Source organism: Coloeus monedula (assembly GCF_965178545.1).
Source record: "Coloeus monedula genome assembly, chromosome: 15".
Classification (NCBI taxonomy): Eukaryota; Metazoa; Chordata; class Aves; order Passeriformes; family Corvidae; genus Coloeus; species Coloeus monedula.
Window position 1 is genome coordinate 8212961 of NC_138795.1, and position 25951 is coordinate 8238911.

Below are 25951 nucleotides of genomic sequence, written 5' to 3' on the forward strand. Positions count from 1 at the left end.
TTGATGTTGGTTATTTAAAATTTTATTTGCCTCTAATTTATTCTCATAAAAACACTCTAATCTATTTGGTTTTAGTATTCAGACAGCACAGATTTCTGATGTTATCACAAGTGATATTAGAGAAGCAGTACAAACCAAGCTACCTTAGCATGTAACCAAGCACAGGTGGAACTAAGCCCACCCACACTTGAAAAACTAATTAACCTGCTTTCTTAAGCTTTCTAGTTAAAATGCAATACTCAGTTAATGGTTATAGTCACCAAACCATATAAATAAAATCTAACATGGTAAAATGGGAACAGCTGAATGTGCAAGAGTCAAAGTACAAATATGTAAGTAGGTATGTTGCTAATCAGAGCAATCACCAGATAACTGCATCTATGTTGTAACTGTCTCTTACAGGTGTGAGGTTTTCCTCTTCATTTGCAGTTAAAGTTCATCACTTTCATACAGTCCAGACTGCTCAGCCAAACGCTGAAACTCCCCTTCTGGTGAGAAAGCTTGTTTCACATCCAGTCCTCTTCCATTAAGTGCCAAGTACTTGCTAAAAGTTGGTCGAACCCGTAACTGCTTTGGGGCTGGAAGCGGCTTATTTGCATGTGCTGGAAGAGAGAGAAAAAGCCTCTTTCAGTGCCTTTCCAGAGTGTAGAAAGACCCACAGTAGAGCAACCCCATTGCTTTTTATCTGCAGTATAAACCAGCAAACCCTTGGGAAGAATTTAGCAGACAAACCCATATCTCAGACACCAGAGATTTATATTCAGCCTCTTGCTTGGTGTCAGGGAAATTGTAGTCTTTAAACAGTGCAAAGGACACACCACAGTGTCCTGTTACTACACAAAAGAGCTTTTCCCAGGATAGTTACTTTTTGTCTAGGAAATAAATCCTCCCAGCAGGCTGAGCTTCATGAAGTTGATCTTGAGGGCCTGTTCTGAATACAAGTGCACTTTCTGTGGCACGGGAGCTGGTACTTACTTGCAACCTCTAGCCTGGCGTGGCATGTGGCCACCCCTGCCCCGTTGACAGCAGACACAGTGTACCAGCCAGCATCCTTCTTGTTTGCATTATGGATCAGGAGGCAAATCCTTCCAGTATTGTCATGGAGCAAGCTGAAAAATGAAGGTGTTTTATGTCTAAGTGCTTTGAGGGAGAAGGAGAGAAATCAGAGTCAGTTGACATGCTGAGGAGCTGAGAAAGCACCAGAACAATTCTCACAGGGCACTGCAGACTGCTCAGACATAAACACTGCATTCGTGTTAGAGCCACCAGTGATTCACACCTTGGCACCATGCAGGTGTGTAGCCCCACGCTGCACATTTCAGTCCTAAAGCTGTGCTTCTCCATGGGCCCTCTAATGCTGCTGGCATTCAGAGCATCTGGGCACAGCTCTCCCTCTGTGCCCTCGAAACAAAACTCTCAGCACCGTGCCTGGCCAGCACATGGGCCTGTGCCCCCTGTGTCACACACGAGGGGCCGATCCAGCTTTCCAGCTCGCTGCTTTCAGAGACCAGCCTATTTACATTTGATTTAACAAATACTGGTTGTTGTTTTCTAACACACCAATGGCCGACTCTTCAGTAGGATACCTTATTCGGTCTGTATTATATTGTACCATTTCGTTGTTTCTTTTCCAGTAAATCCGAGGTGTTGGGATGGCAGAGATCTGGCATTCGAGTCTGGCTGTGTCTCCTTCAAAAACCTTTTTGCTTTGTGGCTTGAAGATGAAAGTTGGAGGCATGTGATGTTCTTTTGCTAAATTAAAGAGGAGAGATAAGGAGGAGTTACTGGAAGTGTGGAATGCTCATATCATGCTTGTTTTTTTAAGATTTCAGGATGCTAAATTCGGGAGGACACGTGTTCCTCACTGCATCTCCTTAGCCTGCAGGCAATTCCCATGAGCATAAGGGTGTAGTAAACACAGTCCACTTTAGAAGGAGAGTCAATAACATATGTTATCAATCCTGGAAAATTAATAACATTAATTAAATTAAATTCTGGACATCTCACTATATCTAAATGTTCTGATAGAAGTGGTTTGAAGAAATACAGCATCCTAGATGTAGTTATTAAAAATAGTCTTGGAAAAGGTAAGTTGGTTTTTGTTGTTTGAGCCTGAATATATGGAGTGCTACCTCTGCTTCTTATTAGTTTAATGTCCTAAACACATGGATGAAAGCATTGGATTACTGAGACTTTCCCTGTGTGGCCAGGGAATTATCAGTGCTCTCAGCCTTACCAATCACTTCCACTTTTACTGTGAAAGATGCCTCTCCTGCACGGTTGACAGCCACACATTCATATGTTCCTGCATCAGCTGATTTGACTGCTTCAAAAATAAACGAGTGGAATCCCTTTTCTGACACGATCATTTTATGGAACTGATCCTGATGAACCATCCTTCCATTCTGGTACCACATCACATCAGGGGTTGGGAGCCCGCTAACCTGCGAGGGAGAGGAGAGCAGTGAAGAGTTAAACACCTTTAAGATAATAAAATCCCTCCAATACTACAGGGAGTTTGATGCTGATGGGTGATCAAACCAGGATTCTACTGCAAAATTGTAAAGTGTTGCCTAGTTTTGAATACTAATGTGATTTTGCTCATGGAGTGCTGGGAAAAGACGAGCTTTAGCTATAAGACAGTAGATGCTGTTCCTGCAACTCCCTGCTGTTCCTTTCTTGTAAGGTGGCTTTGATCAGGCCCAAGATGCTCATTGTGGGTTCAGCCTTTCATTCTCATGGCTATCACTGCAGGTGTGCTCCAGAGTCTCCATGGCGCTCAGAAGTTTAGGCAACTTGCAGGAAGAAGGCTAAAGGTCATGTCTAAGGCTGGCCAGAGTTTACTGATGTAAAGAGAGTGGAAGTCATTAGGAATATGCAAGCCAAACCCCAGCCAGCAAACACCCTCTGCAGTGAAGCTGCATGTGAGGGAGAGTAGGGTCCTTTCTTACCCGGGGCTGGTACAGCTGCCATGCAGTTTCAAGCCATTCCCAAGTTTTGTTTGTATTTAGGGCATTTCCTTGCTTGTCTGCTCCAGCAAGGGCACAGTTACCTCAGGAAGGCTCATTAAAGGAGGTGAGTCCTACACACACCTCTCTGGACGTGTGTCCACTAAAGTAGTGGAGTCCCTGGGCAAAACACAAGGTTCCCTACCAAGAGGACTTTTTCAGCAGGGCATTAATATTCGTTCTTCCCAAGGATGTCTAGAGACATTCTGTAGTGGTCTATATTTACCACTATTTAGCTTTAACCATACTCTTATGCAGCTAATTCCATTTACATTTTCCAAGGGAAAATGCTGAAATATTTAGCCATTTCCTATTTCTTGGTTTCCATAGCCTGGGGAGACCCTGAACCATCTGCCATTAGTGCTCTGGCTTATTGAAGTGCACAGGCACTGCAGAGACTTCTCTCCATGGCCCACACCCCAAGAGGGAATGGAATTGGAAGGGAGAGGTTGGCATTACTTTGAAGTCCAGCCTGCAGAAGCGCCCCTCCTCAATCACTACATCTTCAGGCACTTGTGTGAAACGTGGCTGAAAGAACTTTTCCTGGATTGAGTCGTGTCCACGATCGTCGGCTCTTGAGGATGGTCTGCTCCTGAAAAGGGGACAGGAACTGTAAATTGTGTAAAAGCTACCATAGCACAAATGGCATTGAAGCTCTGATTGCAGCTGGAGTCCCTGAACACGTGTAGGAATCCAACACTCCGGTTCTGATTGGTTTTTCAGCTGTAAGTCATAACTTTTGATCAGCCACTTCTATTGCTCAAAGTTGTTCAATTCAACACAGAAGCATAACCTTCATTATGGCCTAATATCCAAAAGAATTGGCAAGAGAAATGTAGGCTGTGTTTCATTTTCATCATTCATATCCATTTCAATATTTATATTTCTTTGACTAGAAATTAATCTTCTAGAATACAAAGAATATTTCCCCAAGGTGAATGGAGTTTTTAAACCGCTAGTGCTATGCTTAGAATTCACTGGATTAAGATCATAGGCATCATCACCCATCCACAGATGGTAGCATTTCAGTTGAAAGGGAGTGAATTTGGTAATTACTACTTTAGCAAAAGTGATAGTAGTGAGATTAAACCAACATTGTCTAGAAATGTTTGAAATAAGATCTTGAAGAATAGCACAGCACAAGTTTATGCTTTACCTTACATGTGTTGTAGGAACCTGCAGCCTGATGTTTTCTGCATTCTGGTGCTTGGGAAGAGAAAGAGGAGAGGTGATTTCACTTAGATTTATCTGTAGACTGAATGAGAAGCCATTTTAAGTTCATATCCTGACTGCTGCTTAAAAACAAAATGAATCTACTACAGAAGTCATTGGGACAGGAGGTAGAGGAACTTGCATGAGGATCTGACACACTCTATGCTCACCACAGGCTTTGCCATGGCAGAACCTTTCATTGCTGCCCAGGTGATGGGTGCAGCAGCTTTGTCTGGCACACAAAGCTGTCTGCCAGCCCATAACCTTTGTTAGAGAGGAGCAGGACTCCTGGCAATATCTAAACTGAGACCTGAGTACAGAGTGTCCTTCCCCACAGCAGGAATAGAAGTGGAATCGCTGGCAAGAGCCTTGTATTGTGCCCACTTAAATATGGTACCAGCAGTGATGGAAACATGCTGAGCTGGAAAATACTTTTCTTTCTAGATCACAGCACCAACTAAGCTCGCTGACAACTCTGCAACCACATGACTAAATCTGCTAAAGTACCCAGGATTGATTCCTGTTAGGAGCTTGGATGTTTGGAAAACGCGACAGAGTTTAGTGCCAGCGACTCGTTTTAGCAATGGAGTCAGAGAGAGCAAATGCTGCATGGAAATTTCTGGAGCGTTTGCATTGAGCCATTCCAAAGTTTGGTTCTGTGCTCAGCAGCCCAGTTCTGTGGGACTTTTAAGCCTGGATTTAAACTTCAAGCACAGAGGCAGTTTAAAGTTCAGGGGAAATTACATGAACGAGGGGTTTGCTGCACTGAGTTCAATGTGGAGTCCAAAGGCAGTTGCCTGTACCTGCTCATTTACACAAGTCCTGTACAGTTATTACTTGTCCTGTGAAATGATGCTGTAGTGATGAAGTTGCTGATGATTTTAATGACCTGTTACATGGACTGAGTTAAGTTCCTGAGGAATCAGGAGGCTGAATGAATCAGTGACTACATCATTCAGAAATAAGACTGAACATTAGGAGTAAGATGTCCCAAACATAAGCCAATCTCTGCTTCTAATGTACTTTTTTTAAAGCAGCATTTCACACATGCTGAAAAGTTGTCAGTCATCCTGTTTTGACTGAGTATTTTCTTATCTCTGCAAAAGATGAGGCTTCCCTTGCTCTCTGACGTTCATTATTTTCCCTTCTTTCCTGCTCTTGCCAGGTGATTGTTGGGGAGAAATAGCTCAAACTGTGCATTCCTCCTTTGCTGTGATCTTAGTGTCTGTTCCATGGAGGCGTTTTTTGAGTGCACTTTGCCAGGTGTGTGCCTGCTCCTGGCTCTCTGATGCCTGCAGCAGGAGGAGTGTTTCTGTCCCTGCACAGGTACCCAGTGCCATACCATGGATATTTCCACTAACTTTGAGCACAGAAGTACCAAAGAGAGCTTCTAACTGGCCTGAATAACCAACAGATGATGCAAGTCTCCAACTAAAACACTTTGGAAAAAGCCAGTAGTAATGGATTCTTGTATATCAGCATGTGGACTGCTGAAATAACTGCTTTGCATTCTCTTAATGGTTGCAGCCCCCTGTAAGGGCTAAACCCCAACCAATCCCAGCCCAAGGCCATGACCTCTTGAAGCCAATGTCACTTATTCTGAACAGTGACAGGTGTAAATCTTGTTGTCCTGGCCAAGTCTGCACTCAGGCTGTTGCGAGTGGGTACCTGGATCCCTCATGGTGCTACTCCCTGCCTGTCACAGTGGGTACTGTGCTGTGCAGCAGCTGCTGTAATTCCTCCCTAGAGAGGTCATTCCTACAGATCAGGCCCACTAAGGGAATGGTGCTTAAATTTCCCCCCTCTGCCATCACCCTGCAAAAACCCCAAACCCCTGCCATGCAGAGCCATCTCCTCACCTGCACTGGTACCAAATAAACCCCATCTGTGCCCATACAAGCAGGTCACAGCACAATCACCAGGAAATCTTTGCTCTAGAGACAGGTCCCCAGTTACCTGTGCATTCTGCATGTTGTCTTCACCCTGTGAGTCCAGCACAGAGGCAGCATTTACTGGTCCAAGCAGCCTGCGAGCCATTCTTTCTTCATAAGTCAATCGCTGAAAGCAGAGTGGAGAGGAATTCTAGTCAGAAGTTCATTTACTATTTCAGATCAGCTTGTTAAGAGCACGTTTATATGCCACAAATCCAGGATGTTGTCAATGGAAGCAGGAGCTGACCAGAAGCCCCACGTGTGGCCCAGAGAGTTTGCAGTCTGTGATGCCCACTGAAGTCAGCCTCAATATATACAGCACTGAAATGCATAAAAGATTAAACTGCCTGTTCATCAAAGCCTCCCTAATGCCATCTGTGGCCTTCCACTCCTCCTCTTTCTCTGCTGGGATTATTTATGGGTAGCTGATGGCATCATCCTCAGAAGCCAGAGTGAGTCCCAGGGTACCTTTCTGTTGGGGCTGGGAAAACTTCCCAAGTCATTCAGCTGTGGAGCTAGAGGCATGATGGATGCTCCCAAAAAGGCAAGAGCCACACCAGAAGCAGGCGCAGCCAGAGGGGAGCACCACTACCCCTGAAAGCACTGGGGAGGTTTATGCCAGCACATCTGCAGGATGAAATGCTGTGAGCTGCCTGGAGAAGAGGCAAGGACACATTTCAGGCATGACACAGTAAGTTCCTGCAATCTGGATGTGGCACACAGAGACCAAAATGAGCAGAGTTAAATTCAAGCTCTGTCAGTTGAGTTACTTTAGAAAAGTATGTTACTGCCCTAAGCACCAGAACACCTGACACTTCACTGCCCACAGAGTTTAACTCAGGTCTGGAGTTTGTGACACGAGGATAAGCTCTGACTGAATCTCTACTGTGTACAGACATACATGCATCTACTACTGGGTGGGGAAAGGCTTGGGAGCCTTGGGGGACTTTTCTTTAGAAGAGAGCACAAGACCTTTAGGAAAACCTGTGAGAGCTGAATATCCCTGAGGTCTTTACGTGTGTATCAAGTGTGGCTGAGATTGGCCAGTTGGCTCAGACGCTGCTGGAGGACAAGGAGAGGAGGACACAGTGGTGATTGCATAAGCCTTATTTTTAGCCTGACTTCCTATGGGAAGAAAAGCTGACTTGCTATGACAAGCTTCCTTACAGCACATAGGACATTCCTGTTAGGGGCATATTTAGTCAGATTTGACCTATTTGTTTGCCCATCAGTATTAAAAATGACATATGTGACACAAACCTGTTCTCACTGATGATAATGAAAATAATCCTTTCTACTTCAGGGGAAACAAGATGTAAACTTTAAACACTGGGCTTTTACCAGTCTGCCTCCAGCCAGAAGAAAGGTTCCCACATTATAAACCTGCCTGCTCCAGCTGTCTGCAATGGGCTTCCCTACTGGTAAGCAAATTTACGACCCAGATTTTGATTTCTCGGTAAAGGGGATTCCATTGTGACCCTCTGCAGAATAAATAATTAAGTACTGAGACTAAGAGGCCTTCTTATAGGAGACAGACCTTATAATAAAAACATATATTTTCTTTCATTTATTGTTGTTCATATAAAAAAAAAAAAATTACCCCATTTCATGGTGGTCCCTAAAATGAACTTTCAAATATTGCAATTTTTCCTCAGGTTCTAAAGATTTTGAGAGGTTTACTAACCCCAGTGTTGAAAACCAGGTTGCAGTCATGTCTAGAAAACTGAGGCATTCTCCTTGGATTTCTAACTGTCTGTGGATGTGATGTGCAGCAGGATTCCCAGAAGAGAGTTCAAATTTGTTCCACAGCTCTAAACATGTTCCTTTCTGTTTCACAGTGAAAGAATATTCTGATCCAACTCTCATGGGATCTGTTGGGGTTCTGAGTAAAGGTGTTTGGGGAGTGCTGCTTCTGCATTTCCTCCTGCTTTTAGCTCAGTTGGGAGGCTCCAGCCTCTGGGGTACTAGAGGCAGTCTCTGCGTCCCTGCCTGCACTACTGGGCATTCTTCAATCCCTTACCTGGTTGCCGTTCTGGAGAAGGCTGTCTTTGCATCGGAGTTTCTTTTCCAAGTCCTGAATGAGGGCTTCTTTTGTTCCTCGAATTTCTTGGTCTGATGTCTTCTGCATAGAGTTGATGCTGGCTTGCTTGTTATACATGGGCTGTGAGTAACTACTCGTGCAGGAAGAGAAAACAAAGTTATTCCTGTAGGCCTGCTGGATTATTTGCTACAGCTTCACAGAATGCACACGAAAATGAGAGCCTGCCTCCTAAAAACTGTGGTTCTAATGAACCCACAAAGCATCTGGGAGATGAATAGGCCAAGTTGGGTAATTGAGTATCAAAACCTTAAGGGGAAGAAGCATCATGGCGCAGTCAAGTCACTGAGTGTCCTCCCACAACACTCTTTCCGCATCCCTACGTCCTGCAGTGGCCCCTCACAGCCTGACCCTGTAATCCATAGCCACTTGTGGAGCTGGGTAGTACATTTGGTTCTGAAAGATGCTAGGAAAAGAGGAGCATCCATCAGAACGGGCTGCAAAGGTCTGCTGGAGGTCACAGCACTCTGTGCTGACAGCATCTAACCTGGTTCGTGACCTGCACTGGGGCCTCCTATGCTGCACTTGTGCTCAGAAATTATTTCTATTCCAAATCCTCTTCTTCCTGTTGCTTAGGAATTTGTTCTGCTGACTAGAGTAGAGTAGAAGGGTTATACTTCTGGAATACACCCAGCACTGCTTGGACTTAATAACTTAATGCGAGTTATAACTTAATAACTTTAGTAATTTGCCCAGCAGATGAATTCATCTCATGTCCCTGTTTGCCCATTAGCAGTGTGATTGGAAAAATAATTCCTCAACTCACCAGCTGCTGTATTTAAGAGCAGCTTATATGAAAAACAAAGGGAGGCACCCAAGTCCTTTGCTATGGAAACAAACAACCCCACACTACAAACACAAACCCCAGCAGTCACTCCAGGTGCGTCCCAAACCCCCCACACTCCGGCAGGACTTCAGGAAACACTCCCCAGTTAACCCACTCCATCTTACCTTTCCCCTCCCCTCAGTGCTGTGATTCAGAAAACAGACAGAAGAATTCTGATTTCCTCAATGCAGACTGACACTTAAACCTGGATTTATATCCAGCAGGACCCCCTGCCCCTATCAACTTTCCAATATCTCACTTTGTGCGAATTCTATCCTGACTTTCCGCAGGACCTCCAGCTGATATTGGCAGGGATACAAGTTGGTGAGAAGGCAAGGCCCAGCTCCCTTTGAGATCTCACTGACCTTGGGAGATATTTGGATTGCAGCCCAAAGGCAAAATGATATAATACATATTCAGGAAAGAATTTAGTCTTTGGTCTAAAGGGGTAAAATTTTCAAGGGGCTGCATTTCTGTTCACATATATGATCAATGAGAAGGGTATCGTAGGTGAGTTTAGAGCCACACCATGATGTGGAACCTGAAAATATTGCTGAGACTTACTATGAAGGTCTAAGTTGTTTATAGGTGGGGAATACTACTGCCTTCCTGTCTCCCCGTTCATAAGCCATGTTTTTTGAGATGTTAATTTGAGATCGGTTCCTGTTTTCTGTTCTGAATAACCTTAAGAGATTTCTGTCAAATCAAACGAAACAATTCAAACCAACTCCAGAAAACCCACACAGCAGCCTGTGACATGCCCACTGTGCCATTTAATTCCTGGTGGACACCCATCTCTCCCACACAAGGGCAAGCACTCAGCCTCCTAACCTGACTCATGCAGAGTCCTGCCTTGAACACCAGAATTCAATGGGAGCTGTGCCACTGGCTTTGGCCAGGCTGGTGCTTTACCAGGGGGCTGGGTTGGGATGGTCAGTGCTCGGGACAGGCCAGGCCAGAGAGAAGCAAGGGAGGTTAGAAGCCTGTGTATACTTACTGAGGTTCCATGGGAGAAGGAGCTGGGCTGTTATAGTCAGGCTGCGAGGGGAGCACTGAGCACAGGAATGCTGCGGGGGATTGGTTAGGCATGGATTGAAGCCTCTGCTCGGATGATGAGCTAGCAGGAGACTGTGCAGATGCAGGTGTGATGGGATATGTGGATTCCTTAGGGGCACTACAGGAAGGCGAGGAGAGCGTGATTGAAGAGCTCAGCGATGACGAGGAGGAGAATTTCTGCCCACTGGGGTTACGAGGCTGTATGAGGATGGAGGACTGTTTGATTTCTCTGCTTGACTCTGTAGAGGCTGCAGGTCCTGGAGGCTGCTGTTGCCCTTGACACACATTCTTAGATTGGATAAAGTGTTTTGGACGTTCGTAGTTAAACATGGTTGGTTGGCACATAGAGGAAACAGATGGGAGATTAGGGACACTCATAGGAGAGGTTTCACGGCTGTCCTGGGTTTTTGTTGGTGATAATTGGCTTTGGACAGGTGGCTGGTAAAAGCTAGGTGGTAGGCCACAAAAGTTTTCTTGGCTGGGCTCCTGGCTAGAATGGAACCCTTGCCTTGCAGAATAGAGGCTTTCTTGGTGTGGATTTTCCCTTAAGGAAGACAATACAGATAAAATAAATTGTATGTCACAAGCTGAATCACAAAAATACTGTGTTGTGAGCAGTCAATAGCAATCCAAAGAGTATGAAGTTCAACTAAATTAAAGCTTGAACTTAAAATAAAGTTACTTAGGATTTGTTAGAACTGTCCCAGAACTGTATGAACATTTTGGTTTACACTAACAAGCCACGCAGTCTGTCTGGCTCAGGTGCAGAGCTCTGTGGTTGTCTTGTATGCCAGAGTCCAGCAAATTCTAAAGGAAATAGCAATTGGTTTACCACCTGCCTAAGTCTACAGATAATCACAGATCCTACTGCTAAGCAAGGTAATTTCCCACATATCACCTTAACTAAAGATCCCTGGATCCTGCTGTTTTGTGCCCTGTCAAAATGCTAAATGTACTATTCCCTAGAACAAGCTATTTGTGCCAAGAAATTCCTCATACCACAGGGAAGCATGAAAGGTTCGCTTTAAGTCTAAAATGAAACTCTTGAAACCAAATCTTCTGATTTCTTCTCTAATGGATTTTGAATTCAGAGCTTTTTATTTCCAACTGAGATTAGGGATTAGAATGCCAAGGACTGTGCCTCTCTGTTTGAGGTGATTTCCTGAGATTTGCTATTAAAGCTGCTAATCGCCAGAACGACATGAGCTGCAAGATAGGGCAAGCTGAGCTGCTCAGAGTCCTTCATTTATTTTGCAGGTGCTTGACATCTAAACCTGGGCTTTCCATCAGCTCAAAACCCAGGAAAGTTTCATTGAGCAAGCTTGTTAAAATGGACAAACCACTTCAGCTCCACGATAAATAAATAATTGCCCAAAATAAACACAAAACCACTACTAAGAAAAAGAAAAGAAAAAAAGAGTATATAAATCCCCCCAGTTACATGTGCTGGAAAAAATTGTAATCTTGCCCCACCGAGATCAGCTGTTTCACTGCTATATATACACCCAGTATATTGTATTCCTCTCGTTGGAGAGCCCGGAGAAGGGCTCCACGAGGTCATAAATTCCCATGGGGGGAGATAACTGGAGATGTTGCTCTGATTTTAAAGATTGAGGGCTTTCATTTCCTAAAGGTAATCGTCAATATTAGTTGTGAACTAGCTGTATGTAAACAGAGGCCTTATAGTAAAAATTCCTTAACTTTTCCCTTGTCATGCTCTTGGAATTTGAAGCTGACTCAGATTTTCGGAGCATGTCCACACTGTGTTCTCATTCACTGGTGCAGAAAACTCGTTAAGTCTTGTCTTTACCCCATTTTTATATCACTACCTGTGCACAGATTTCTACATTCACTGTGCCACAGGCTGTGTACAGAAGCCAGCGTTTACTTTGTTTTCTAGAGCACTGCACTTAACCAAGCTCTGATGCACAGTGTCACTTCTCACAGCAAGCGATAAGCCATGTTTTCCTCTAATCATTCCAGCTTGATTTGGGAGGGAAAAAAATAAATCCGAAGAGACTTTTGACCTTACAAGATGAAAACAGTAAGTAATAACAGAGACATCTTGCTTGTTTAAAAACAAACCCATTTTTTGGCTCTGTTGCCCCTCACGTTACCTTTGACACCGCCGCACCCTAAAGGTACGTTTTCACCTCGGCATTCCCAGCGCGCTGCAGTCCCTCATGCCACCTCCCTAGCCAGCTTCCAAGTAAAAAGTGACGTGGAAAAAACCCAAACAAGCACCTTACCTACAGCCTAGAAGTTGTCACCTGGGCCGTGGCCGGTATTTTGGGAAGGGACGGTCATTCACCGGCCCGGGCTGTCATAGCCGCCCTCTGCGCGGCGGTACGAGACCGGAGGCTTTAATGTGCTGCCAGCAGTGACACCGCGGGACCTGCCTGTCCCCGGCCCCCGCCGCTGTCACAATAAGAGTCTCCGCAGCCCGGCCTGCCCGGACACTGTCGGAGGGCCGGGGCCGGGACTTGGGCAGGTGCCCGCGGGCAGCGCTGGGACCGCCCGGCGCTCGGAGCCGCCGCTCCCGCGGGCGCTGCTGCTTTGGGCCGGCCCGACCCGGCTCTGTCCCGGCTCTGTCCCGGCTCTGTCCCGGCCCCGGAGCGCTGGGGTGGCGATGGGCACAGCCCCAGCCCCGGCTGGCCCCGTCCCGCCCCGAGGGGAAGCGGCCGGGGCTGAGAAGGAGAAGGGGGAGAACTGAAGGAGTCGCCAGCTCTCGGACAGAAAAGCAGGTGTTCTGCCCATAGCACCGTCAGGGAGCAGCGAGGAAGGACCGCTGCAGTATGCTTGACCATCCCTAAACCCCACTTTGTTATCCCAAGGAAATTCTTGCCCAGAGAAGCTGTGGCTGCCCCATCCCTGGAAGTGTCCAAGGCCAGGTTGGATGGGGCCCTGAGCAACCTGGTCTAGTGAAAGGTGTTCCTGCCCATGGCGGAAAAAAAGGTCACCTTTAAGGTGCTTTCCAGCCCAAACCATTCTGTAGTTCTAAATTCCTTGTTTAATTTATTTACTAATTGTTTGTAGCTAATTGCCTCTGCAGTAATAACACTCTGGTACTGCTTTTAGGGCTGTGCACTTAAAGGCAACAGATACTCGAGAGCCAGGTTTGAATGTGATTTAAATCCCCCCAGCCGCAGACCCGAGCGAGCCCTCCCTCCGTGCCCAGCGCCACCTTCCCCAGCCCGGGGGAGACCCACACTCCCCTCATGTACGGAGCTCGGTCAGGAGCAGTGGCACTGCTCATGGATGTGTCTGAACAGTCATAAACTGAGTAACAAAACAAGCCTTGTGAAAAGAATGTGATAAAAATATGGTAAATATTAATATTTTGCTGTTTGTGTTTGTTATTACAGCTATTTACATGGATGGAAAAATGCAACTGTGCTGTTTTCACCAGAACAGCAGCAGATCCTGCTGGCAGGTTAGGTGATTTGTATACCTTTAATCACCAGCTTCAATGCCTAATTACGTCTTAAATTAACATTATAGTGTTTTAAATATCTTAATCATACTTTAGCAACTCTCGCCTATTGTTTGAAAACACCCCAAGCCCGAAGGTGCCGCCGCTGGGCTGCGTGTGGGCTCTCAGCTGCCTCCCCTCTCCCTTCTCTGTGCCTGTGAGTCTGTCAGCACCGCGATCTTCAAGAGGTTAATCCACCTCTAGTGTTTGTATTTAAACATCGGCCCAACATTTTTGAACTAAAACTACAGAGCAGGCGTTAATTGCGCGCTAATTTATTTAAATTCCTCATATGAAACTGGTTAAGGGGGGGAATGTGTCCTTAGTTGTCAGAGACGTTATTTGCTTTTAAGTTTAAAAAAAATTAAGTAAAATAATTTAAAAGGGGTAGTTTGTACAGAGAGAGGCGAGTACTTAAAAAAAAGGTACCTGTGGCATACTCATTGCCCTGCAGGAGGCTGCGAGCACGGTAAAGGTCAGGCTCTGTGCTCAGACAGGCTCCCCGGCTTCCCACCAGCTAAAGTTGGCTGCAAGGCATCGATTTGAGGAAGTTTTATACACTTAAACGACTGGACACGACCAGGACAGCTTGTGTGAAAGAGAAGGAACAGAAAAACGTGACATCCAGCAGGTAGGAAAAATGGTGAAAGAACTGGAAGCTGAACTGATGAAGGCAGAGGAATAAATTTCATCTCCTGTGCCAAGTAACTTAATAGTGCTGTGAGTAGCACTGCGAGGTGTCAGAAACCAGCTTTTCTGTCCTGCTGCAGTTTACTTTCTAAGAATGGTGCGCTGCTGTTTCTGATTGGGTTCTCCTCATTGCTTGAGTCATACAGCAAAAAATGTCTAGAAAAAGAGTTAAGGATCTTTTGCTTATTTGTTAAAGATACTTCAAAGCTACCTAAAAGACCTGGCAGTATGGTTAGTGCCTGAAGCCTCTTCTTTTGCTTGGAATGAGCTTCTTTAATGAAGTTAATAATCAAAAATTGTTTTGTTCTGCTTCTTCAAGGCTGCTGAGGACAGTGTAATCTGCAGGTGCCTTTACACCTGCTCAGAAAGGAGAAACGGGTAGTGACAGTCTTGTTGAATTCAATTTTCTAGCTTTTGTGGAGTGCCTGTTGCTAGGCAATAATTGGGAGAAGTATGAGTACAAGGATTTCATTCATTTTATAGCTATTTCCAGTAATGGCTTTGTTCTGTCATCACTGCCTTTGTTGGTATTTGCCTTTGGTAATACAGTTGCAACCACATACACTACATGAGGGAATTATATGTTAAATCTGACTAACAAGACAGTTATTTTACAGCCAGTCATTAGCCATGATTGCTTAGTTTGAGGTAACAGCAACATTTACAACGCTGAGTCACATTCATAATGATGTTTCAAAGCACCTGGCAGTACGTCTGTGGGCTTTAAAAGTATTTAAATCCTCATAGATGGGTATATCTAGAAATTTTAATAGTTTCTCTCTGTATCTTGAGATGTGTCCAAAGTCTGGTACTAGTTAATGTTTTTTGTTTACATTTATTTATATATATACGCACCCACATATGTAACCTACATTTTTAGAAGCTATTACATAGCTGATTTTGGTGGCATGGTACATCCCTTTATGCATTAGGATCTGCCTAGGGTCCCAGCCGATTTCCCTGGAGCAAGCCTAAATTTCATGGAAGGGCTTGAAGCCAAACTCAGAGCTTCCTCTTAATGATCTGCATGCCGGTTATTGAAGCAAAACCACTTTTACTCAGTGATTAAGCAAAAAAATAACTCCCCTGCATGGAGACATCTATATTGAAATATGATCTCTCCCGTGGTAAAATTTGAAGGAGGGTGTTCAGAATTGTTAGAATGGCTGACTACATCCAAAAATAATCTCTAACCCAGGGAATGCTTTCTGTCAGGGACAGCCTTTACACACTCTGTAACAGGATCACTGCAGCTCCAGGCTGGCACTCAGCTGGGAGAGGAGGCACACGGCTGCCTTCCACGTAGCTCTCACTGTCACTAACAGGACTGAGGGAACTCCTCTGCTGGGCTTGGATGGCTGAACTGTCACCATTGGAGGTCATTGTTATGCCTATAAACCCCTGAGAAACCCTCTAGAAATGGGGCTGACATGGCCAATCTAGGCACTCTAACATGTTTTGTTTCTCTGGAGCAACCAAACAGGATAACTGATAATGCAATAAGTGTGCAGTGACTGGAGAGCTGCATTTGGGATGGAAATTGGATCAAGTCTTGTTATAAAATGGAATACTTTATTACTGGGGGAGAATCTCCATCTCCTGACCGGGGAGTGTCCCTCCCATGGCCTGGGACAGTTTTCATTCTACCCAGTGGGTTACTGGTTCAGTGCTTTTTCCTCCACAGAGTGCTTTGCAGGTCCTGTCTGCACCATGCTTACAGGATCTTGAGTTTTATTACTGTTTTTTAGAATAGGAAACAGAAGCATGAGGTGATGCTACCTGGCCAAGGCCACTGAGGAAGGCAGCGGCCACCTTGAGATTTCCCAGGTACTCTGATCTTTGCCTCAAGCTCTGCTGTGGAACCAAAGGTCTCCTAGAGGATAATTATTTGGGGTGATGCTTTTAAGTTATTCACAGGCACTCCTGCAAATGACATCAGGCACTTCCCTGAGCCTTTAGGTGGTTACACACTTGGTCAAATGGAGCCTGTGCTGTGACCTGCCAGGCTAGCGCTGCACATTGTCATTGTCACCCAGGCAAACAGCTCAGGCTACTGCATGTTCCTGATCCCTGTGAGGGTAAGGGGCACTGGAGCTTGCAGCTGGCATCACTGGACAGTTCATTCCTTAAGTGTTGTAAAAAGCTGACCCAGGGATGTGATTTTCTCTTTGTCTTACCGCAGAGGTGAAGCCCGAGGTGAATTTTCATAAGCTCCGTGGAAATCTTCAGCTTGGCTCTTGGTGTTCGTCTTACCAAAGCTTGTGGCCGCTGCTCGAGTGCCCAGGCCGGGGCTCTCTGGGCTGTAGGATGGCAGAGCAGCTGCCCCACGGTCCTTGGCTCCTGTCTGGCTGTTCCTAGGAAAGGTAGGTTTCTTCATGGTGACCTGCACAGCTGGCCGGTGGGCAGCACCTCCAAAGCTTTCCAGCTCTTTAGCTCCTGGAAGGAAAATTATCCCCACGTCAGGTGGGAAGCAGTGGTGGCTCACCAGTACAGCACATGCAATAACAGGGGATGGGAAACTGGAATGTTTGAGCAGGTGGATGAGACTCATCCTGCCTGGGCTCTGCACAGCTGCATGAGCCAAACCTGACTTCTGGCCAGGGCTGGTGAGCTCTGGGTACATGCCAGGTGTTGTTCTGATTGCAGATGGCTTCCAGCACAAGCCAAACAGGTCAGGTGGTACCATAAACAAGGTATAGACACAGCCAATGTGTTGGGCCAAGCTGGAATCCCTGAAGGGATGAAGCTCAGGGATGAGATTCCTCTGAGAGTGGGAACATCATCTCCCCCTTGTCATCCTTGACCCAGGAAGAAGAGGGACCAAAAGAAGAAACACAGAACAACTTGCATCCAGCTTTGAGAGGTACCCAAGCAGACTGCATTTTTTGGGCCTTTCTCTTCTCTGGGGCCTACAAAATTGTTTGTGTCTGGCTTCTGCTTGGCAAATACCCGTGATTCTGCCTCATGTTGAGCAGCAGCAAATCCTTTTGTGCTTAGTTGCTTAACACAGAAATCCATGTGCTTACCTGGGGAAACAGAGAGATGTGCACTGGATGCTGCAGATCCAAATTCATTTTCAGCAACACATTTAAATATTCCAGAGTCTTCTGGAAAAGCTTCTGTAATAACCAGGGTGCAGACTTCCTCTGAAATAACAGATTCAGACATCCTGTTGTACTACGAGAGGCAAATGTTAACCTGTAGGAATTGCTCTTTACAGGACTGTTACTTAGTGATGGGGATTGGCATTAATAAAGTGCAAAAAAGTGATGTACAGGGTCTTAGGAAGTCAAGGGGCTTAGAAGGAGCAAGGATGAAGGAAAAGTCTTTCTTTCTGTGATTTTAATGAAACAAGGCACATTTTTTGTGGTGTTTTTTTTGGTTGGTTGGTTTGTTTTGTTTGGGGTTTTTTTTGGTCGGTTTTTTTTGCTAAATTCTGTCTTTTCTTGCACAAGTTTAAAATATTATAGGTCAGAATGGTTGATATGTTTTCTCTTAGCACAGGGTATTCTTCATTGGCTGAATGCAAAAGGATTGATACCTTTTCCTAGTGTTGTGGGAAAAAAACAGGGCCTTTTGGGTGATTGCATCAAAATTAAGAACTTGAAAGCTCTTGGCCTGACTGAATATTGTGTTCTGGATACCTTCGGATATTATCGTTTTATCTTGGATGAGCTGGGAAACACTGAGTGTGGTGAGGAGTCTAACAAAAAATGCAGTGTACTTACCAGGAACTGCTGTTGAACAAGCCTCTGCTCAAGATAAGAGAGAAAGAATTTAAATGGTTATAATGTCAGAATGGAAAAAAACCCAAACCCTTCAGCCCTCACTCCCTTTCCCACCTCAGCTGTCACCCTGGTTACCAGGGGACCATCTCCCTTTCTGTCCATCACGAGGAATAGCATCTTGTCAGGGAAAGCTCAGGTGTGGCTGGGGAACCTGGTGGTACAAACACGTCTCCACTGAGGTGATACACAAAGAGCTCTACTGACTTTGGAATTGGTTGCTGTGGGTTTGGCCCTCTGGAGCTCTGACCTCATGCCTGGGAGTATCAGAAATCGTTTGAAATGAGGTTATGCTTCTTTCCCCATAGTTCATCAGTAGTTCTAGCATATGGTGACAATGTCTCCATGGCTCAGTAGGGCTGTCATTAATAACTAACTGTATGGAATCTTCCCCTGTTGTGCCTGACCCACTCATGCATTGCCAGAGGAAGGGCAGACTCAGTGCAGCAGCCTGTGACTTTGGGTCATCTGATACCTGTAAACTTAATTCTGCTTCTATGAATGATCTCCTGATTTCTATAGCAGTTCTCATTCCTGTCTTATCCCTGTCCCAATAAAATATCTGTACATCAAACAGGTGCAGCAACACCTACTTTTCCGCAGTATTCGGAAATCGGCAGAATCCACAATCTGATCATATTCCCTGTACCAGTGAACCTGCAGGCTGGGTGTGGAGTGAATGCGGCACTCAAATACCACCAGCTGACCCTTGGTAGCTCTTATGTTTTGTAGACCCTGGAGGGGAAAATATTTGTGTTAAATGCCTGATTTAAGTATTTCCCCATTGAAGCATTTATTAGGAAATGATACACCCTTCAGTGAGGAGAATGGTCTCACGCCTGTATTTTCATTTTACTTATAATTGTTGGGCTGCCGGAAGTGGCCACCTAGAAACAGAGACTAGACAAGAATAAGGGAACAAAGGTAGGTATTTATTCAAAGGGCCTTCAAAGGTACCCCCTGAGGAGCCAGAGGCTACTGCCAAGATGGACCCCAAGATGGACCCCAGGTCACGAGTTCTGCACACTTGTATAGGTTTGGTTCATTTGCATATCAAGGTTAATTCTCCAATTAAAGCTTCAGTTAATGATGTAGTTTCCCCAAGCTTGTGCCCCCACCCTTAAAGGCTTTTGGTTTATACTTTTTGGGCCTAGGACAGTCTCAGTGTCCTTGGAGAGCAGGCCTGGAGAGGCTTTGTTACGTCTACCAAGCAGGAGAGAGCAGAAGTCAACAGGCTACAAGAAACTTCAGAGTCACACACTAGACAGTACAGGATTTGAAAAATATGGAAGTTAAAACCTAAGGCATCAGTTGACTGAATTCTAAATGCATTTACAGTGGGTTGTGAGTGGAAGTTTTTCCAGCAGAAGACCAGTGCTCCTTAAAGCCTTGCTTGTGCATTTAAATAAAGATACAAATGCAGGAAAAACATCTATTCCACTGGATGCAACATAATAAGGGTGGTTACTATGTGAGGTTTCCACTCCAGCCTCCTTTGCAGGAAATAAATGAGATGAATTCCTATAAGTGGTTCTGTCTGTCTGGATCGTTTACCAATTAAGATGTTAGTTTGATAGCATCATTAAAGAATGCTGGCTTTTCTGAATTGTAAATGAACCAGTGTTCCAGCCTAGAGATACCTTCTGATGGAAGAAAAATATGCAAAATCTAATGCTGGTAGTTGCAGGACAAGCTGTGTTGTTCAGACAAGTTGAGCTTTTTACCTTTGTAAACACAGGTGTGGCTCCATAGGCAGACCCAGCCAGGCTCAGCGAGGGACTCTGCATCTAGATGGCAAAGAAAAGAGATTTTTATCGATTGAATTTTTCATATGCAGAAACCTGGCTGTGTTGCAGGCACTTTACTTTGAAAGAGAAGAAGATTCAGAGTGTTTTACCTGTTGTTCATGTTCCAGGCTAGGAAATACCCTGTGGAGAGTCTCCACTCAAGTGCTTCAAGCAGAAACAACTCCCTGGCCTGTGGACACCAAGTTAGTGGGAAGAGGAGCTGATAGCCAGTAAGTGTTACTCAGACTTGCCCACATCTTGTAGCCTCTGTGTAAAGATCAGTAGCTGCCAGTAGCTGTCCCCTTCTACAGAGATCCTGACCTGGTTTGGCTGATCCCAGGCCTGGCACTCCCTGGCTTGTGTTGTGTCTGTGGCTGATACCGTGAGGCTGAACATAGGGAAGTGAGCAGGGTCTCTCTGCTCTGTCCTGACATCCTCTCTTAAAGCTCAGCTGACACAGAGGTTCCAGTAAGGCCTCTGATTAGGCAAGAAAGGCAGTTTTGAGATGATCAAATATTTGCAGTGCAAGATGTGTCCTTGTTCCATGGTGGAGTGTTGATGTGCACTCATCTCTGTCGCATTTAGCTTTGGAAACATGTGTCTTGCATATAAATGTGCAACTGAAGAGCTTGGGTTTGTTTTGCTGTGGCCTTTTTTTATAATCTTAGCTTTGAAATAACCCAAGTTTTCATCTCTTTCCTGGCCAGCCTGAGTTTCGAGTCTGTCTCTAGGTGCCCTGACTTCCCCAGCTCTTGGCCACAAATGTGCTCTAAACCAGCTCTCTGTTCTGAAGTGAATATTTGAAGTATAACTGTGGCAGCATTTCCAGCCCTGTCACCTGCTCCATCAGTTCTTGGCAATTCTGACTAGGAAATGTTCCAAGCCAGAAAGCCTTTTTCCAGAGCTTAGGGCCCAGATCTTGATATTCATGCTGACCTTTGCCTCTAAGACACTTGCTGAAGATGAGCCTGAGCTGATCCTTGCAAAATATTCTTAGAATGCTGTAAATAATAATTTAAAACATGTGTAACCTGCCCTTTGAGGGTCAATAGATAAGGCTGAATTAAAGTGGTGTAACTCTGGTGAACTGAAGGTTGTGGAAGACTGCCCTGGCTGAGGAACCAATGGACAGCGAAACACTGGTGGCTCTCTGCTTTTACCTAATGTGTGGGGAAAAACAAACAGGGCAGGATGGAGACAGAGGCTTTAGGAAGCTGAGTATACTTGATCCAATAATATTTACACTTACTGTGACATTCCTCTGGCCCTGACAGGATGCTGAGACTTGCAAGGAGGCTTAGCCTTCGGATTTACCCTAAGAACCTGGAGAGACAAACATAAAGCAGTGTGCGTTTAGAGCTATCTCCTTTTCCTTACACACAGCGATGACTCTGTTTTGTGAACTGAGCTTAGGCTGCTTGGAGTCACAGAGAGGTGCCAGAGGAAATAGAAGCATCCTGAGTATTTGAGAGTAGGCTCAGGTCACCTCCAGGACATGGAGAAAATGAATCAGGATTAATAATACAGACCCAACTTACATGTGAAACCTGGCTTCATGCTGGAGTTAGGGTTTTCCTGCTTCTGGATGGAAAAGTCTAAAGAAAACCCTTGTTACTTTAGTGAAAGTGAAAATGGAACCTCATAAACCAGCTGCTAGGTCCCTCTGCATGAAGACTGTAGCATAATGGATTGACACAAAAAAAAAGTAGTTACTGAGATCCTAATAGCTTACGACAGTAATTAAAGGTTTACAGGTTTCATCTTTGCTTCTCTTTTGCTATATCAAGAGGGATATCCTTGTCGATGTACCACAGGCTGCCAACCCTGCTTCTCCTGGGGCCACCTGCACCAGGACAAAGGCCAGTCTTGACAAACATCCAGCAGGAGCAGCAGCAATGCTGCTGTCACAAACTCTTCTGCAGTGAGCCTTAGAACTGTGGCCCTGGTGAGGGACAGCAGCACGTGTGACACATGGTGACAGTGCTCCTGTGCCTGTGTGCCTACAGCTGTGGGGAAGGAATGGAACCTGGTTTGCCATCCAGGAGAAGACATGGAAATGCCTGAATAGGCATTCTGCTGGCTGCAGGAGCCGTGGAGGTCCTCTGCTGCTCTCTGCTCTGATGCAATCCTCATGAGCAGAAGTGGGCCCTGGGATTTGCATTCCCCATCCATTAAGGCAGCTCCCACCCTCTCCCACTCTTGGTGCCTGTGGCATTGAATTCGATGCTGTCTGGCAGCTGATGTGTAGTGCCAAGCCCCGAGCCCGTGGCCATGCACACAACCACCTGGCAGATGGTTGCAGAGCTGCTGTTTGCTGTTGAATGATCAGTTGCTAAGGCCACTGTAGTGTTCCCATGTGAGGTCCTTGCCTGAGCCACTGGCTGTGTGGCAGTTTTGCTTTGTGTTTGCAGTCTGTGAAGAACCAGATGTGAGAGGTCATGGTTTGGCACCTTAACTCTGTTTAAGGCTGCAGTTGTTTTCTGGCACCCTGACAGTGCTCTAGGTCAGAAGAGCATGTGTGTTTCTTCAGGGTTTGGATCTTACCCTTGTTGATCTCACATGGTAGAGTTTGGCACTTAGAGCATTTGTTAGACATTATGTAGAGTAACTGCAAATTTGGGATCTTTTAGCTGACTGTCACCCTGTCTGGGAGTCGTATTGGTGGAGTTACAGATGGGTGCCTGGTGTAGAGATATGGAGATACCTCAGCAGAGTGGGATTTAGTTACCTTGAAGAGGTCAGTAGGTTACAAATCACCCATCTTATCAAATAAAATCAAAGTACGTGTCTGAATTCCTCAGAGGATTTGCATAAATAACTTACTTGAGTCTGTTCTCTCTCTCTTCTGCTTTCTGGCACTCCCCAAAACAGTCACACCTGATTACCGTGATGGATATTTTGCAGTCTAGTTGGATTTGCCTGGTTAAAATAAGAACATATCCCTGTGTGTCTCATTCAGCCCTGCTGGGTGTTACCGAGCCCTGAGGGCCCCAGGCACAGTTACCCATGGACTTGGACCACCCATGGCCTTCATATTTCTAGCTGTTGCTCTTGATTTATAAATGTCTCTCAAGCAGTTCAAGGATGGCTCCTGTCCAAGGTTATATCATGAGGCCATCAACAGGGCTCTGCTGTGATGCAAGGGCTGCCGGATAATCCCAAACCCTTGGATGTGGGAGCAGGGCCTGGGAAGCCAATGTTTTTGAGTTGCCCTGGGTTCCCACGGCAAACCTATCCTGGCTGGACGCCACCACAGATTCCTGTGGTGCTGGTTGCAGTGCTGCCTTCCAGTCTATCAGGCAACAGTTGGTATAGTCAGTTTTCAGGACCTGGAATATTGGATGATTTGGTTCTTTTCTATTTCACTTCCAAAGAAAAAAGGGTGATGGAAAATCAGACATGTTCAGATAATGAAAGGAGTTCCTGGACTGACATATCTGCTTTAAAGATTGTCCCATGCATCTGAGAAAGCATTAACAAAACTGCATTGGAGGACCATTGCCCCTTCTTTTCTTGCACAACAAAAGACTTCATTATCCTTAGAACTGCCACCACTCTTCATGTTCCACTCTGTTTCCAAGTCCATGATCAGTCTGGAATCACACAAGACATGCACAGAAACAGATGGCACAGAGGTTCCCCTGTGCAGTGGTCAGAGGGGACTGTGGCCACCTGTGGTTTAGGACCACAGCACAGTGAGGTGCTGCAGGAGGCATTGGACACTGTATCTGGAGTGAGGAGCAAGATCTTGGAGAGAGGTTGCTCTACTGAACTGAATAAGAACAGCTCCTGACGAGTTTCCAGAATGATGAAAGAGGCACTGAACTTTAGCACTAAGCAGGAATAGCACCAGCTTATGAATTTGTGTTCAAGACAGTTACTCAGTTGCATGGCATTAGTTTCTTGATGTGATGATTGCTGCTAAGACCTCCTGACGTGGCAGAGACCATGGCCAGGGGATGGTGGCTGTCAGGGTTGCAAGTGTGCCTGGCCTGATGCCCTGTGACACACCCGGCAGTCAGTGTTCCCACAGCAAATTCAGGCAGCTCTACGTGGGCTGCTGCAGCTGCCAGTGCTTGAGAAAGGCCGGGTTAAGCTCTCATCAGAGCAGATCCTGTGAGTTCAGCTGAGTGAAGACCCCATCACTGGGAATTCTGTTTGTTCTTGGCTGCTCTAGGTGTCTACTGCTTAAAGCAGAAGCCATCCTTGAAATCCATGTTGCTGGCAGCACCTCTGCTTGTAGACAAACATCCTTCACACACATGGTTCACATTATATGCTCTGTTCTCACCTCCTCTTGTGTGGTCCTTCCATTTCACAGTTTGCTTCTCGTGAGTATGTTGGATGCTCTCACTGTTAATATTGGATTTGGGTAAAGGAGAATTCATGGGAATTGATAAAAGGCTTATAAGCTTCAGTGCTGGGACAGTCACTGCTTTAGTCTAAATTCCCTGGTTTTGATTGAGATCTAATGACTTTAGGGCTTAGGATATTTAGTAAACCAGGAGACTTTCAAGCCTACTGAACATGATGGCTGGTGCTGCTTTAAAGGGCGGAATGTATTTGTGAGAGTAAATGTCCTGAGAGCATTTGGGCACTGGCTGCAATGCTGACTAGCCCTGCTACTACTAATTGGTTTCATGTGGTTGAAATAGTGGGCTTCTGTAGGAGGGCAAAGCTGTCCTGTGTGTATGGCTGTCCAACTCAGCAGTAAAAATGAGAGGAGGTCATTCAGCTTCCAAGAAAACATTGGAAGGTCACTCTGAGATACCTGTTTTCTCTCTGACGCATCTCCTTTTCTTTATGAGTGATGCTCCAGGCTTCTGTAACCATCAGTTCTCAGACTTCTGAGATCCTGATCCCACATCCTGCTGAGCTTGTGTGTGACTTGCCCCTCTGTCTGTGTTTGTCTTGCTAAGCAGAGAGGTTTTCTACAGCAGGTTAGCAGACCTTGTTCCCTGTGAGGGTGATGAGGCCCTGGCACAGGCTGCCCAGAGAAGCTATGGCTGCCCCATCCCTGGAGGTGTTCAAGGCCAGTCTGGACGAGGCTTGGAGCAACCTGCTCTAGTGGGAAGTGTTCCTGCCCATGGCAAGGGAGTTGGAACAAGATGGTCTTTAAAATCCCTTCCAACCCAAACCATTCTGTGATTTCACGAGTCTGTGAAAAGTCATCACCCTACAATTTACGCCCTTGAAAGATTATCTAGCCAAGGTTTTACCTTGGTGAGTCATTCTAGCAGTCCCAGTGTCTCATGTAAATGTCAACCTTTACTTAGTGTAACTCTAGATCTTTGTGAAGTGGACAGAATTAGACTTAGCCAAATGAAGAGTCCAAGGACCTTTGCAACCCAACACCAGAATGATTGCAAGGTACATACAGATCACGCTGTTGACACAAACCATAATGACGACATTCTGGCATTACCTGAATAGTTGACATGGCTGCAGAATTATGCTATATGCAACACTAGGACAAATTTAACACAGGGCTAGGAAAGTATTAAATTCTGCACAGAGCCCTTTTGCCAGGTGTTTAGATCATGGAAAACACATTAAATCTGTTTTAGGAATGAGACGAGCATCTGCTGGATCTGAAATACACTGCATTGCAAAGAGTGTGTGTAGAGGGGAGGAGTACTTTTAAAAATTTACACTTAGAGGTGAGGCAGAGCTAGACTGCAACATCACATTAATGTACCAGCTTGCCTTTTATTTTAAAAAAGGCTTGAATAGATACACCGGATAACAACTTTCAATCACTTTGAAAATGATGATTTTGCAAGCCATCTGCATGTACCTGATGGTGCTAGTCATTTTCATAGAAGTGTTCAAACTTTGGGAGTGTGTGCTAGACACTTGGGTATCTTGTGGCACTACTCTGTAGGGCTTAACAGAGATATGAGCATAGGTCTGCAAAGAACCCAATGGCAGTGGGCTGGAGAAAGCTCTGTCTGGAGCTGTATTTCTTCTGTGCCATATGGCTAAACAGGGAAATTGTCACCACTTTAGTAGTGAGCTTTCTAGCTGTGAGTTCCTTAGTGGCGTGAATGTGTGATTAGAAAGTGGCTTCTCTGTTGCTCCTGGGG

General features: G+C 45.5%; 2 protein-coding genes across 5 annotated transcripts in view; one reads left to right on the top strand and one right to left on the bottom strand.

The window, feature by feature from the left end:
* Positions 1-6: 6 nt before the first annotated feature.
* MYOT (myotilin) lies at positions 7-12526 on the bottom strand. 4 transcript variants are annotated; one of them, XM_082291553.1, is made up of 10 exons: positions 12381-12517; positions 10073-10675; positions 8172-8322; positions 6177-6278; positions 4165-4214; positions 3468-3600; positions 2237-2444; positions 1587-1752; positions 976-1109; positions 7-602 (listed from the first exon to the last, which is right to left on the bottom strand). In XM_082291553.1, the coding sequence occupies exons 2-10, from the start codon at positions 10507-10509 to the stop codon at positions 430-432; spliced, it is 1554 nt and encodes a 517-aa protein (XP_082147679.1). In that variant the 5' UTR covers positions 10510-10675; positions 12381-12517; the 3' UTR covers positions 7-429. The 4 variants fall into 4 exon arrangements, with proteins under 4 accessions (XP_082147679.1, XP_082147681.1, XP_082147682.1 ...); XM_082291555.1 differs by lacking the exon at positions 10073-10675 and having other exon boundaries at positions 12381-12526; XM_082291556.1 differs by lacking the exons at positions 10073-10675; positions 12381-12517 and adding an exon at positions 12249-12272.
* Positions 12527-12700: 174 nt separating this feature from the next.
* LOC309578735 (uncharacterized protein) overlaps positions 12701-25951 on the top strand; it is a 48887-nt gene continuing 35636 nt past the window's right edge. Inside the window, exons 1-3 of the mRNA XM_082291557.1 lie at positions 12701-12875; positions 13497-13564; positions 16476-16656. The gene's annotated coding sequence lies outside the window, so the exon portion shown is untranslated. The remainder of the gene's footprint in view (positions 12876-13496; positions 13565-16475; positions 16657-25951) is intronic.